The sequence below is a fragment of the Arachis ipaensis genome, chromosome B05 (assembly GCF_000816755.2).
Source record: "Arachis ipaensis cultivar K30076 chromosome B05, Araip1.1, whole genome shotgun sequence".
Taxonomy (NCBI): domain Eukaryota; kingdom Viridiplantae; phylum Streptophyta; class Magnoliopsida; order Fabales; family Fabaceae; genus Arachis; species Arachis ipaensis.
Genome location: NC_029789.2, coordinates 111567373 through 111580144, shown reverse-complemented (window position 1 = coordinate 111580144; position 12772 = coordinate 111567373). Strand labels below are relative to the sequence as shown.

The 12772-nt window shown below is 30.3% G+C and overlaps 1 protein-coding gene across 1 annotated transcript; it reads left to right on the top strand.

Moving 5' to 3' along the window:
- On the top strand, positions 6360 to 10311 carry LOC107641973. The gene is made up of 5 exons (XM_021124251.1): positions 6360 to 7102; positions 8078 to 8932; positions 9128 to 9181; positions 9648 to 9979; positions 10236 to 10311. The coding sequence occupies exons 2-4, from the start codon at positions 8639 to 8641 to the stop codon at positions 9684 to 9686; spliced, it is 387 nt and encodes a 128-aa protein (XP_020979910.1). The 5' UTR covers positions 6360 to 7102; positions 8078 to 8638; the 3' UTR covers positions 9687 to 9979; positions 10236 to 10311.

Here is a 12772-nt window from a genome sequence, read left to right as displayed (position 1 = left end):
ATATTATATTAATTTAAATTAGTTGATTGTTAAAAATTAAAATAATTTAATAGATTTTTTTTACGGTTCGTCTACAATTAATTTTTATCCTAAATAATGACTATTCTGGTGGCTGATTCTTAGAACTATTTTTTCTTTTTTGATGTCGAACTGTTTAAACATACCTTACATTGACAACCACTTTTATCATAAGTATTCATATTTTGATGACACCTTTGAATTTACTCAAAATCAAGATAGGTCTTCGAACTAAGTTGTTAAATTTTTCAATTCAAAGTACTCAACACTTCTTTTAAACATTGTATGTCTATATATTTTATAGATCTTTCTGTAAACTAATCTAATAGTAATAATAATCTCTAGTTTTAAAAAGGGTTGAGGAAAGAAAATTTAAAAGGAAAAGTCTAGGGCCAGCAATTTTATTGCATTTTGGCCAGCATGTAACCAGCAGAGAAAGGTGAGCCATTGGATGAAATCTCACACCAATCTCACACCATCAAATCATCATTGATGGCTAATTGATGGCTACCAATCACAAATGTTGCTGGCCCCTAGCATTGCTTAATTTAAAATTCTCAAATTGGTGGAATGTTGAGTCTTACCTGAAAAAGTTAGTTAAATAAATACATACATATATATAGTTTTACTTATATTGGTGAATCTATTTTTAATATATAAAAGTATATACATAAGTTTATCCACATTATTTTTAAGACATGTTTCTCCTTCTACTAATGCCATGTTAGCAACATCACTTGACAAAATTTTAGAATCAACCATACAATTTTTACCAAATCACCTATTATTTCTAAATTAGCAAAAAAAAAAAAATAAACTATACAAAAAAATAACTCATTAAATGTAACAAACTATATAATAAGTTTATAACCCTCAATAATTAATTTCTATAAATAACTCATTAAATATAATAAATATCTATATTACAAAGTTCATAATAATATTATTAATTATAATAAATTTTATGTTACAAATATTCAAATTTCATATTATTTGACCTACTTATATAAGTCTCTTATCACTATTCCTTCAAATAACATCAAATTTAGCAAAAAAAATTTATTTCCGAACTACATGACATCTCAAACTTACTTAATGAAGTATAATTCTTTAGACAATATTACCAAACAAACAGACAATTGGTTTATCAAAGTTTACATGGTTTGTCTATGAAAAACATTAACAACCACAAACGAAGAGGAGCCTCTTTGATTAGAAATGGTTATATTAGATGAAAATGAGACAACTACATTTGTGGCACATGTAATCAAACACCACAATATCCAACAATAAGGTAACCCTATATACTTTTTATAATCTCACCTATTAAATTATTAGTTACTAACCCAATACTTATTTCAGATCAAAGTGCTACAACAATTTTTGTACTATTTGATGGCGAAGAAAAGAAAGTGTTGGGCACAACTGCTTCAAATCTAATGACACTCCAGAAAAATAATGACATTGAAATATCATCCCAATTGAAAAATTTGTGCAACTTTACACTTATATTTGAACGTAAATGATTTTAATCTCAAAAAAGATTGTCAACAATACACTGTTACTAAGACATTTGTTCCAACCAAAAACACCGAACCTCAACACCCATTACAACAAATAAAATAAGTAATACTCTAGAAAAAATTCACTTATTTAAGACATCATTTTTATTTCTAATTTAAATTATTCATTGATTATAGGAACCAACTTCGCCAACACTAATATCATCAAACGAAGATCACATACCCATTAAGAAATTAAAGAGAAAGAAAATCATACAAATTCAAGACACATCTTCGAAAGAAGAACATACATGCAAAGATGGAACAAATAACATAATAGAAAGTGCATACAACTCAACAATTCATAAAGAATATGCCTTCACAAGAATCTACGACAGAAAGAAGAAAGTAAGAACTCTAACAACAACCAATAAAGAAAAAGGAGAACGAACACTACATAAGAAGACTAAGTCCATCAACAAAAGTAAATGCAAAAATCAAACTACCAAATAAAAATATTACTTTGTACAATTTTAACATCCAAATCTTTTGTACTACAAATTATTTTAAATAAAACACCTTTTAAATTTAACTTTAGTTTACACATATTTAATTTAATTCTATAAAACATAGCAATTTCTAATAAAATTTGAGAAAATAATATTTAAAGTTTTTAGATTAGCAAAAAACAGATCTGACTAGCTTAATAGATCTAAAAAGGCTTGATGAAATAATATCGAACGCTCTCATTAGGTTGGTTGTGATCCAATCTAAGCCAAAACTTAACTTGTGAAGGTTTCAAAAAAGAATATTAATTATACACTCATTTTATTTTATTGTGGAACTTTCAAGTTACTTTTGAGAACTAGATTTAAGTATTTTAGATCAAGCTAGTATATATCACTTATGTATATCTTTTCAACTCTTATATTAAGTTTGGAAGTGAGTTTTAGTTTTACTTATGATGCCTCAGAAACGTTTTTAAAAGCTTTCTAAAGTTGATCTAGATCTCAAAAAGTGTGCTTTAATATATATAGATGAGTTCTATTAAATTTCGTCTAAAACAACATGTAATTATCTTTTATGATATAGTACATTTTAATTAGATGTTTAGTTTTAATTTGAGTTAATTCAACTCAATAAGAATTAATATCTTAATTAAAGTATGGTCATTTTGTAATTAAATATTTTTTTAAGATGGATAATTATATAATTTTTGTAAATATTAAAAAATAAATTTATATTTTTTATCAAATCAGTTTTAATTTGATTCGTTCTACCATTCCATTGAAGAACATCTCCCCTGTTGAGTGAAGAACATTTTCTCCCTTCCATTGTTCTTTCATACTCAAATTCGTTCCTACTAAGCTTCACCGTCGTCGTCGTCATCGCCGTCGGGAGAAGAAGCGTCTGCTGCCCTTTCGCTCGGAACATATTTCTTCCTTTGATCATCCCTTAACATATTTCTATCGCGGCTCTCCCTGCAACCTCCTTACTTCTGCAATTAGGTTTTTGTTCTATCATTTTTTTTTGCTTTATGTCCTTTAATTTTATTCTGAATTGAGTTAATTGAAATTGAAATAGGTAATTGGAACAAGAGTAGCTCTAATTTTGATTAGAAACACCTTGGATATTGTTGTGTTATTTTTCTGAACCTTTCATCTTGTTATAGTTGCTGATGTTGTGTTGTTATTGGTGCTGTGTTTTGTTTTTTTAATTTATCTTCTTGCAGTGCTCCTGTTTACTGGTGTTCTTCTGTTATTTGTAATGCCCCGTTCACTTTCACTTTCATATGGAAGAGGATGGTTACTGCTTTAGCTTTGGTGTATAATCTTCTAAAAATATTTACTTAATCTGAATTATTTTTATTTTAATTAAGTGTACCGCTAACTTTCCAAAGTAATTTTAACTTTGCTCATTTCCTTCAAAAGAAGTGAAATAGAAGTTATGAAGTAGAAAAGGCCTTAACAATTTGTATGATATTAATTATGTATATCTATTGAATGATTATGAAACAAATAAAAATGGGTAGTAGCCATCTAGAAATAAAAAGAAGTTGAATGCTTTTTCTTGTGTATGTCCTCATGATTTCTGAACATTAGATTAAAATGCATCCAACTCAGTGTCGTCTTCCTTTATACGTCTCATTTGAATCAATTTCTAATATTTATCATTTATCTTGTTTCTATAAACATAATGTGCGTGACTTTGTTCTGGTCAGGTGCAAGTATTACTACCACATGTTTTTATTGTTACATACACTTCCTTCATTTTAACTTTGGTGAGAATCTCATTTCTACTTTGTACAAACCATGACAAATGAAATTCTGAAATGATAAAAATCATAATAAATTTCTAGCATGGTCCAGTCTGAGATCAAGGAGAAAGACAACTAAAGAAATACCAAACTTAAAATTTGAAATTAGATGAAAAATATCTAAAATAAAATTCAAAAATCAAGAAAAAGATAAATAAGATAAATATCAAAAATTAAGAAAGATAAACAAGATAGGATTCAAAATTAAAAGAAAAATTAATTAAACCAAAAAGAAAATTACTAAAGAAACACTAAAATTAAAAATTGAAATTAAATAAAAAAAGATAACAAAGATTTGAAAATAAAAGAAAAAGATAGATAAGATAGAAATCGAAAATTCAAAAAAAAAACTAATAAGATAAAAAGAAACACCAAATTTAAAATTTGAAATCAAATAAAAACAAGATAGCCAAAATAAAAGAAAAAAAATTTCGAATTTAAGGGAAAGATAAATAATATAACAATCGAAAATTAAGAAAAATAAATAAGAAAGAATTCGAAAATCAAAAGAAAGATAATTAAACAAAAACTAAAAAATACCTAATCTAAGCAACAAGACAACCTGTAGTTATCAATCACGAACAATTTCCGGCAATAGCGCTAAAAATTTGGTGCGCGAAATTAGAACTCGCACAGCTGAACTGGCAAGTGCACCATGGTTGCATGCACAATGACTCAAGAGGAAAAAATTCGTTCCGAAGGTCCAAAGATATGGTTTCTTCCACCTAGGGTCTCAGTAAGTCATATGAAGTCAATATTTACTGTATACTGTAATACAACAAACAATTTTAATCGCAATTTTTTTTATTGGTAAACTTTTTAGGAACAAGCACTTTCGTTTTGCTACACACCAACAGCTATGGTAATGGACCATTAAGCATATTTGTCTAATGTTAGCAGGTTGTCAAAGGTAGCTAATGTATTAGTTTTTAATTTGAAACCTACCCATTTATTATTAATACATGATATATGCAATGATTTTATATTTTTGATGATGATGATAGCGGTTGAATATAAGAAGTAAATGTTGATTGCCTGTGGGATTGATATGTGTGGTTAAAAGGATATGGATTAATGATTAGTACCTGTGGGATATTAGTTTATGAACCAAGAAACTTTATGAATGGTTCAATAATGCTTAATTGATTAGCTTTGTGAAATTAGTCGAAATTGATAAACCGGTAACACATACAGTTCCTGAAATAAGTAACTGGGGAGATATATATGCTACTGAAATGGTATGTTAGTAAGTGTTCTAGATTGGTATTATTTTATAAATGATCATCTAATTTATTTACTTTGTTGTATTTATAGACTTATAATATATGATATTCGATACACATATGATCTAACTTTATTGCATTTGAATGATGACTCTCCTATTATTATTTGTAAATATAGTTCCTAATAATTTTGAAAAGTTACCAAAGTAAACCTTGCTGCTATCTCCAAGAATCTTATTTGTAAATATATACCCTCCATTGATTCCCAAGATCCTTGATCATTATGATCTTTGGGTTTGGAGCATTTATTTGACGCACACTGTTTAATGAATGTGATTCCTATAGCACAAGAAATTCTATGGTTTTACTTCTTTGTTAGCTGTGCTTGCCAATAATTGAATTACACGTTGTCGTTGCTTGTAAATTCATTGTATCAAATGATTGAATGAGAGTAAATTGTGGAATCTGAGGCCTATTTTTTTGTCCACTTTCATTTTAGTTTTGATTAAGTTTTCTTTTGACTTTGGACAATTTCATTATACGATTACCCAATTTACATAACAATACATTTTAATCTGGGTAGAACTCTAACACATAAATTGATTGCTACCAAATTTATCTTGTTGGATAATTTTGTCAAGTCTGTGTTAATTTTAATATGTTTGGCATCAAATTTTGAGTTATATAACTTCTTTACATGGATAGCAAGATGACTGATAGATGTAATATTGAAGCAGCAGACATGTTAGCTACTGTTACTTTAAACAAGACTTTAGTATTAATTTTACTTTTAAAAAAATATGATTTGAAAATTGGATTTTCAAAAATTGATTTTAAAACTGGATTTTAGTTTAAAACACTGGTTTTGAGGTTAAAAATATGGTTTGAAAATTATTTTTCTAAAAGTTGGTTTTAAAATTGGACTTTTAGTTTAAAAATTCTGGTTTTGAGGTTAAAAGATTTGGTTTAAAAATTGGATTTCTAAAAACTGGTTTTAAAAGTGGATTTTTAGTTAAAAAAATCTGGTTTCGAGGTTAAAAATCTGATTTTAAAACTGGATTTACAAAAATCCGGATTCAAAACCGGTTTGTATGTAAAACCGGATTTAAATATTAAAATTGGTAGAAAATCGGTTTATATTTTTCCATAACGGTTTAAAGTTGGTTTCCCTTTTTAATTTGGTTCTAATTTGGTTTTATAAACTACAAAACTGGTTCTAAAGTGGATGCAGAGTGGATTTTTAAAAATCCAACCCATTCCCACCCCTTTGTTGTGTAGCCAAACATCGGTCAAGGAGAAACTGTACTTAAATTGCATATTTGCACAAAAAACTAATGTAGGATCTGCACTATGAGGCTTCTATGAAGAAAGCTGGATCTGGGTATCATTGGAAGCTTGGAATCGAGGATGGTGTGAAGCCTTAGGTGTACAATAAAGAGCATGGGAAGCTATTTTCTAACTAGTTCAATGCGTCAATGGGCTGCAAACTTTCATTTGCAACACATTGTATATTACAGAATTGGGTTTTGACTTCAATGTACTAGAAGGACATTGTCCTACTAGTCTTTTGAGGGACTATTCTCCTTGTTCCCTCCGTTTCAATTTTACTTTCATGATCACCAGAATTTTTATTGATAATTGTCTTTTTTAACTATCTCAGTACCTCTAACACTCGTATTCAAGTTTTTTCAAGTGTTATTCTCCCAGAAAAAAAGATGCCTCTTAAATGCAAGGATCTTCTCTCTTTCTGTACCGTGGAGGAATGGAGATTGGGTGTATACTTAATGAACTTCTATCTTCCCCCATATTTATATCAACAAGTATTGATGTTCTTGTGTTTAAAATCTTGGCATTTATAGTTGCTTATAACATGTATTTGTACAGTGAATAATAGTAAAATCTTATACTTGTTCATCCTACATTTTCCTTACTTTCATAAGAACATTTAGTTACGTTTCAATGTTTTTTGTTTCGATTATAGGTCCATGCTATTGAGAGAACCCCATCCGTCAGTGAGTTGAATGAAATTCTTTGTTGGGCAGGTATTTGTGCTACGTAATACTGACATTAATATTAGTTGTAAAGCTATCCTATTCCAACAAAGGCAGCCTTTTCAAACCATTTGCTAAAACTATATGCAGGAACATTGAATTTTCAAAATCTTATTTGAAAATATGATGCCTATATGCTTAGTTTATTATTATAATTTTTAACCGAACATCCTTCTAGGTACTAAGTTAATTGAACATGAGACATTTTTTATGTATTTCAAATTTTATAAGGCAATTAGTTCTTTGTTTATTTATTAAATAGAAGTATACTTAGAAGAATTTCTTAGGAGGACTAATAATTTCTTTTTTCAAATCTGCAAACGTTTAGGGCTACCAGTAGATATTGCCTCCGTTTACTAGCTTATTAATCTTATTCTTGAAAAGTCCGTAAGTATTTGTCACAATATTGCAAGAGTCAACAATACAAGACTCAAGATATGAAACTCTATTAGGTAATTAGTTCACCATTTTCACTATACAAACTGCTATACCTAATTTACTTAAATTAGTGAGAAATTGAGACAAATTTATCTGAATTAACCAGTGCAATCATTGACCTTTAATACATTTTCTGTTACGGGGTGATTTAGTTTTCATATTTACACGTTTTCAACATCGATTTGTAAGGCATAATTAAGGATACCATCTATGTCAAGCAGGTAATGATTTGCTTTAGTTTTATTTTTCAGAATGTGATAGCAACTAAATAATTTCCATTATAAGTAGAAGGGAACATCAGAACTCAAGAAATGATCCAAACAGTAGCAATGATACATGAGCCAAGCCCTGGGTTTTGTTATCATGTTGTGTTTTTATTATATTTGCTTTGAGCAATACTCATGATAACAGAAGATGTTGTACCCTTATTTTATTTTTGCATTTTTTGTTCTTTCTTGTGACTTTTTAATAATTGCAGTTTTAAAACATATAGTTGAAAACCTTTTTCTGATGTTGTTGTTGGATCAGTGGCTGTTGATTCAGGATTCCCTCCTCTCCAGCAAAAGAAATAGCCTATATCAGGTTCAGAGAAGGGTACAAAGCAAAGTAATCCCAGTAATCAGATCGCAAAACGAGTTAATACAGCTACTGATCATCAGTTATCTCAAAAATCTCAAGATATATCATTAACTCAAGGACCTGTTGATAGTAATGGTAATAATAGCAACAGAGATAGTGATCCATTTTTAAAGATAGGTAGCAATGTGGTGCCTGTACACATGAACGGTGGTGAGAGGAGCCAATCATTTTCTTATGCAAAGAATGTGATGGTGTATGTTGGCTTTGAGAATGAGTACCCCCGCGCGTCATCGTTTCTTGTTAAATGCAAACCATCTAACCGAACTTGGATCTTTATATTCTTTCTCCGAAGAATCTCGCAGATCTTCTTCTATGGATCCTACTGGCAGAAATCAGGCTTATCATGCTAAAGTCAGCAAGAATGCTTCCCGGGGCAAAGTGCATCGATGCTTAAATGAAATTCATGGTGCTTTCATAAATAAGGAAAGAGATGTGACCAAATTAAGTTAAATGATTGCTAACAGTGATTTGACTTCAGATGGACTAATATATACTTCCATTCCACCAAATGAACACAATTTGGCATATGTGGTTGAGTTGGCAAAGACCCTGAATCATGCAAAAGAATTTGGGAAGGATCTTCAAGCTATTAATATGGATGGTGATGATCTTGCATTCTCGATGTTGAACCGCAACTTGCCTATCTACATGATATGTCCGCACTGCAGGAATTATAGGCATAAGAAAGATACACCAAAGGTTAAGTTTGCCAGTGGTATCTCACAGCTTAAGAGAATATTCATGGTATGTTTGATACTCATTTAAGCATTTTTAAGTTTCACTTAGCATCATTGATTTTTGTTCCCCCCTTTTAATTTAATGCATAATAATACTTAAACATCAATACTGGTTCCAATAAATTTCTCTCCATGCTGAGCCTCTTTTTTGGTGTAATTCTTATTTTACAAATCAGGATCCTGATCTATATTATTGCTGTAGGTTACACCTCCATTACCTGTGATCCTAGCAACATGCCCTAACATACAATTCGAGGTTATGTCTTTTTCGTTTCAGTATGCATGTCTTGAAATCATTAATGTAACTATATAATATTTTGCATATTTTAGACGTAGGCTTTTGGTAGATAAGAGTGAAATATGACGAGAAATGAGTTTAGTGACTGGTGGTAACAACTTTCTGTTGTGTAGTTATAGGTCCCAATGGCCTTGATATATGTAGTATTTTTCATTGTCTCATTTTTGCAATTGGTAGGAACAATTCCACCAAACATTATTCAGTTAAGCAGAAGATCAGAAAACTTTTAGAGTTACTTATTTCTTTTTAGTATACTATCCCTGAATGGTTGCATTAGTGAAGTTAGATTAATAAGGTGATGGTGTTTGATTAAATCTAGTTGTGCATTGTCATTACCTCTTTGCCCAGCATTTTTTATTGGACTTCTATTATTATGTTGTGATCGTTGTACATTCTGCTAAATTCGATATTATTCTCCTTGTAGACATCATGCCTACCTATGTCAGTTCCAGATCGTGAATGAAAATTGCAGTTTAGCCTTGGATGTCAAGTGATCCTACCACCAGAGAGTTTCTTTACCCTTAAATTAGCATTCGTATATGGTGTGTAGCTTGATAATGGAAACAAGCATCCTCTTAACTCCTTTGAAATACAACCAGAAATGACTGCCTGGATTACCAAGGGTACAGTACTGTAGATCTTGTCCAAGGGGATCAAAGATGAGAGTAATCAAACACAGTAAAAGCTTGTTAAAATCTTTGGGTGGCATTGCTAGAGTGAAAAAGGAACGATGTCCATAGCTTCTCCAAAACTCAGGTGAAGTTCAACTCCCATTTTATCTAGCAGAAAAATTTATGGGCAAAGTATACCAAGTTAGGCATCAAATGTTAAGCCATTAATGCAGTTCTTGCATTGATAAAATTAATTGCTGTTTCAAATAAAATTATTGTCTTTGACTTTTCCAGGATACTATTTATATTCTAGTGCGCCTTGAATTAATATTTCATGTATATTTTACAATATACTTGCTACATGATATGCATACCAAGTTATGATGGAGATGTCCTTGCAGGACAAGAGACTTTGTGGATGATGAGTGTGGTCCAGGTGGATGAAACTTCTTAGCTGCACTCGGAAACATAGTATGTCCATCATTATTCAGGCTCTCATGTAGGTGCTGCAAATTGGACCTACAGAATGCTTATATCCCTGTGGGTGGCTTTCTAGCTTGTTCATCCATTCTTATATAATCTTATGTAGATTAATGCAAATGAAGTGCAAATATTGCTGTCTCCACAAAATAAAGTACTAAATCATTAGGGGTGTCTATATAAGCATCAATAAGCAGGGAATCAGAACAATCCATTGAATGGTACTTATTTTATGCAGTCTTATCATTTATATATATTTAATTTCTCAATTTATTTATTATAATAGTAATTTACCCTTCATTCTCTTGATTCTTGAACCTTCTTACTAACTATTGTCCCAAATTTCAAGAGTAAATAGGAGGCTTCAGCCTATCAAAGACCTCATTAATGCCAATTTTAATCCTGCTACGTGTTTACGTCCATGTGGATGCCACTAAACATTCCTTGTAATGAACTTCATCTGCTACAAACTGATTATAGAGCTGAAGGTTAATTGCAGGGGATACCCTCAAATTTTTACTTGATGCAACGGTTGATGGCATCATCAACAAAGATCTTGTACTTCAAGTCTTCAATATGAAGCATTGCAACTAATGATCATAGACCTCGATCCTTGTTCATTTCATTTAATAAAGTTGGAGAATGGAGATCAACAATAAAATACAGGATCTCGATCCTTGTTCTCATTTTAAGCATAACTATGATGTAACGATTCAGGACCGTTTGAAATAATCTCAAGTTCATCGTTCGGGAAGTATACATTTTTGAAATTTCTAGCCATCTACTAAGGGCTAATTAACTAGATTGTTGTTCATCTACTGAGGGCTAATTAGTTAGTTGTGTTATCTTTTTTATTCAATGTTCATTAGAACTTCAACTCATGTAATGCTTTTGAGAAAATTTTTCTTTGGTCAAAGAATATTTTGTTATATGCTTTAATTAATAAGAAGATCGAAAGTTATAAAAGGAAGAATCGATACATATTCTTTGAGGATATTTGGACTCTGGCGTCAAGATTATTGGAAATAAGAAACTCCTATTCTAGTTCAGTTGGTGAAATAATTTCGTGGGAATTTAACTCTCTTTTTCATTTTTAAAATATTGTATAAGTCTTGATGATTGATTTTTATTGTATATCCTACTTACTAGGATAAATCTGCTTCTTGTCCAGGGAACTGACTTGGGAAGTTCCCCAATATGTTGAGACTCGAGATCTGCTGATTTGCTTGAGAAGTTTGTCCAAGAAAGCTAGTATAATAATTTATACCTATTTTACGAATAAATTACTGGTTTAGTACCTAAGATTTGGACTATGTAATAATTTTTTCAGTAACATTTTAAACATCATATTTTTATTCTAAATGTCATATTTTGTCCTATTTTAATAAACGAAAAAAGTGATAATATCTTAAAAAAAAAGAAATTTTTGAAAATAAAATTAATTTTAAGTAGAGGACTAAAATAGGATGGACTAAAATATTTGGGACTAAAAAAAATAACATTTCAGGTATTAAAGACAAAATTAAGACTCAAGTCAACTATTAGAGACCAAAATAGTACTTTACTCGTTATTTAAACTGATACTATAAGTCTCTAACTCATTATTGAAAAGATAAACTTATGTAGATGCATTAACTAATAATACATGATTTCCAATATGATCACATGTTGATATCCTTGAAAAATAACAAATTTTGCAGCGTAGAAGCAGAGTTTGGATCGAGGAGTGAAAGTAAGTGTGAAGATGCATAGCAGTCTTGTGAGAAAACACGAGGGCTAGTGCAGTTACTGAATAAACCTTTTGTCTCACTATGTATAGCAAGTCAGATTGAAGAAAAGATGCAGCATTAATACCTAACCAAACAGATCCTGAAACAGAAGGGAAAGGGTAAGTAAGAATTAACATTACTACTAGAATTTTGACATATATACATAGATTACTCTCTACAATGAAATACCTCATTAATTTCAATGTCAAACTTGGCGTTATCAATCCCAACTTAAATTAATTAGTTGTGGATACTAAATAGCTTAGAAGTATGAACACTCGGTCTTTAAAACTAGTGCATCCATGATCAATCACAACTCGTGCTCAATACTAGTGCACATATAATGTTCAAATCTCCATTAACAGTCAGGCAAAGGTGCATCAAATATTGCATCATATTTTACTAGGAATATAGGTAATTACTTCCTACAGTACATGGGGACACATCAAATCAACTATAATTAAGCTCGAGTTCTGTTATTGATAGAATAAGTCAAAAAGCAATGTCAAAAGTTTAATAGTAAATGAATAAAATGACATAATCTTCCTAGTTCAACAAATTTCAATTCAATCAATGAATGTAAACTATACAAAACATCAATAAAAGGTAATTAGTAAACGATACAAAATTACCAAACATCCCAAAATCTGGATCATCTTCAGTCTGCCAGTCCAGTTTCAGGAGCCACA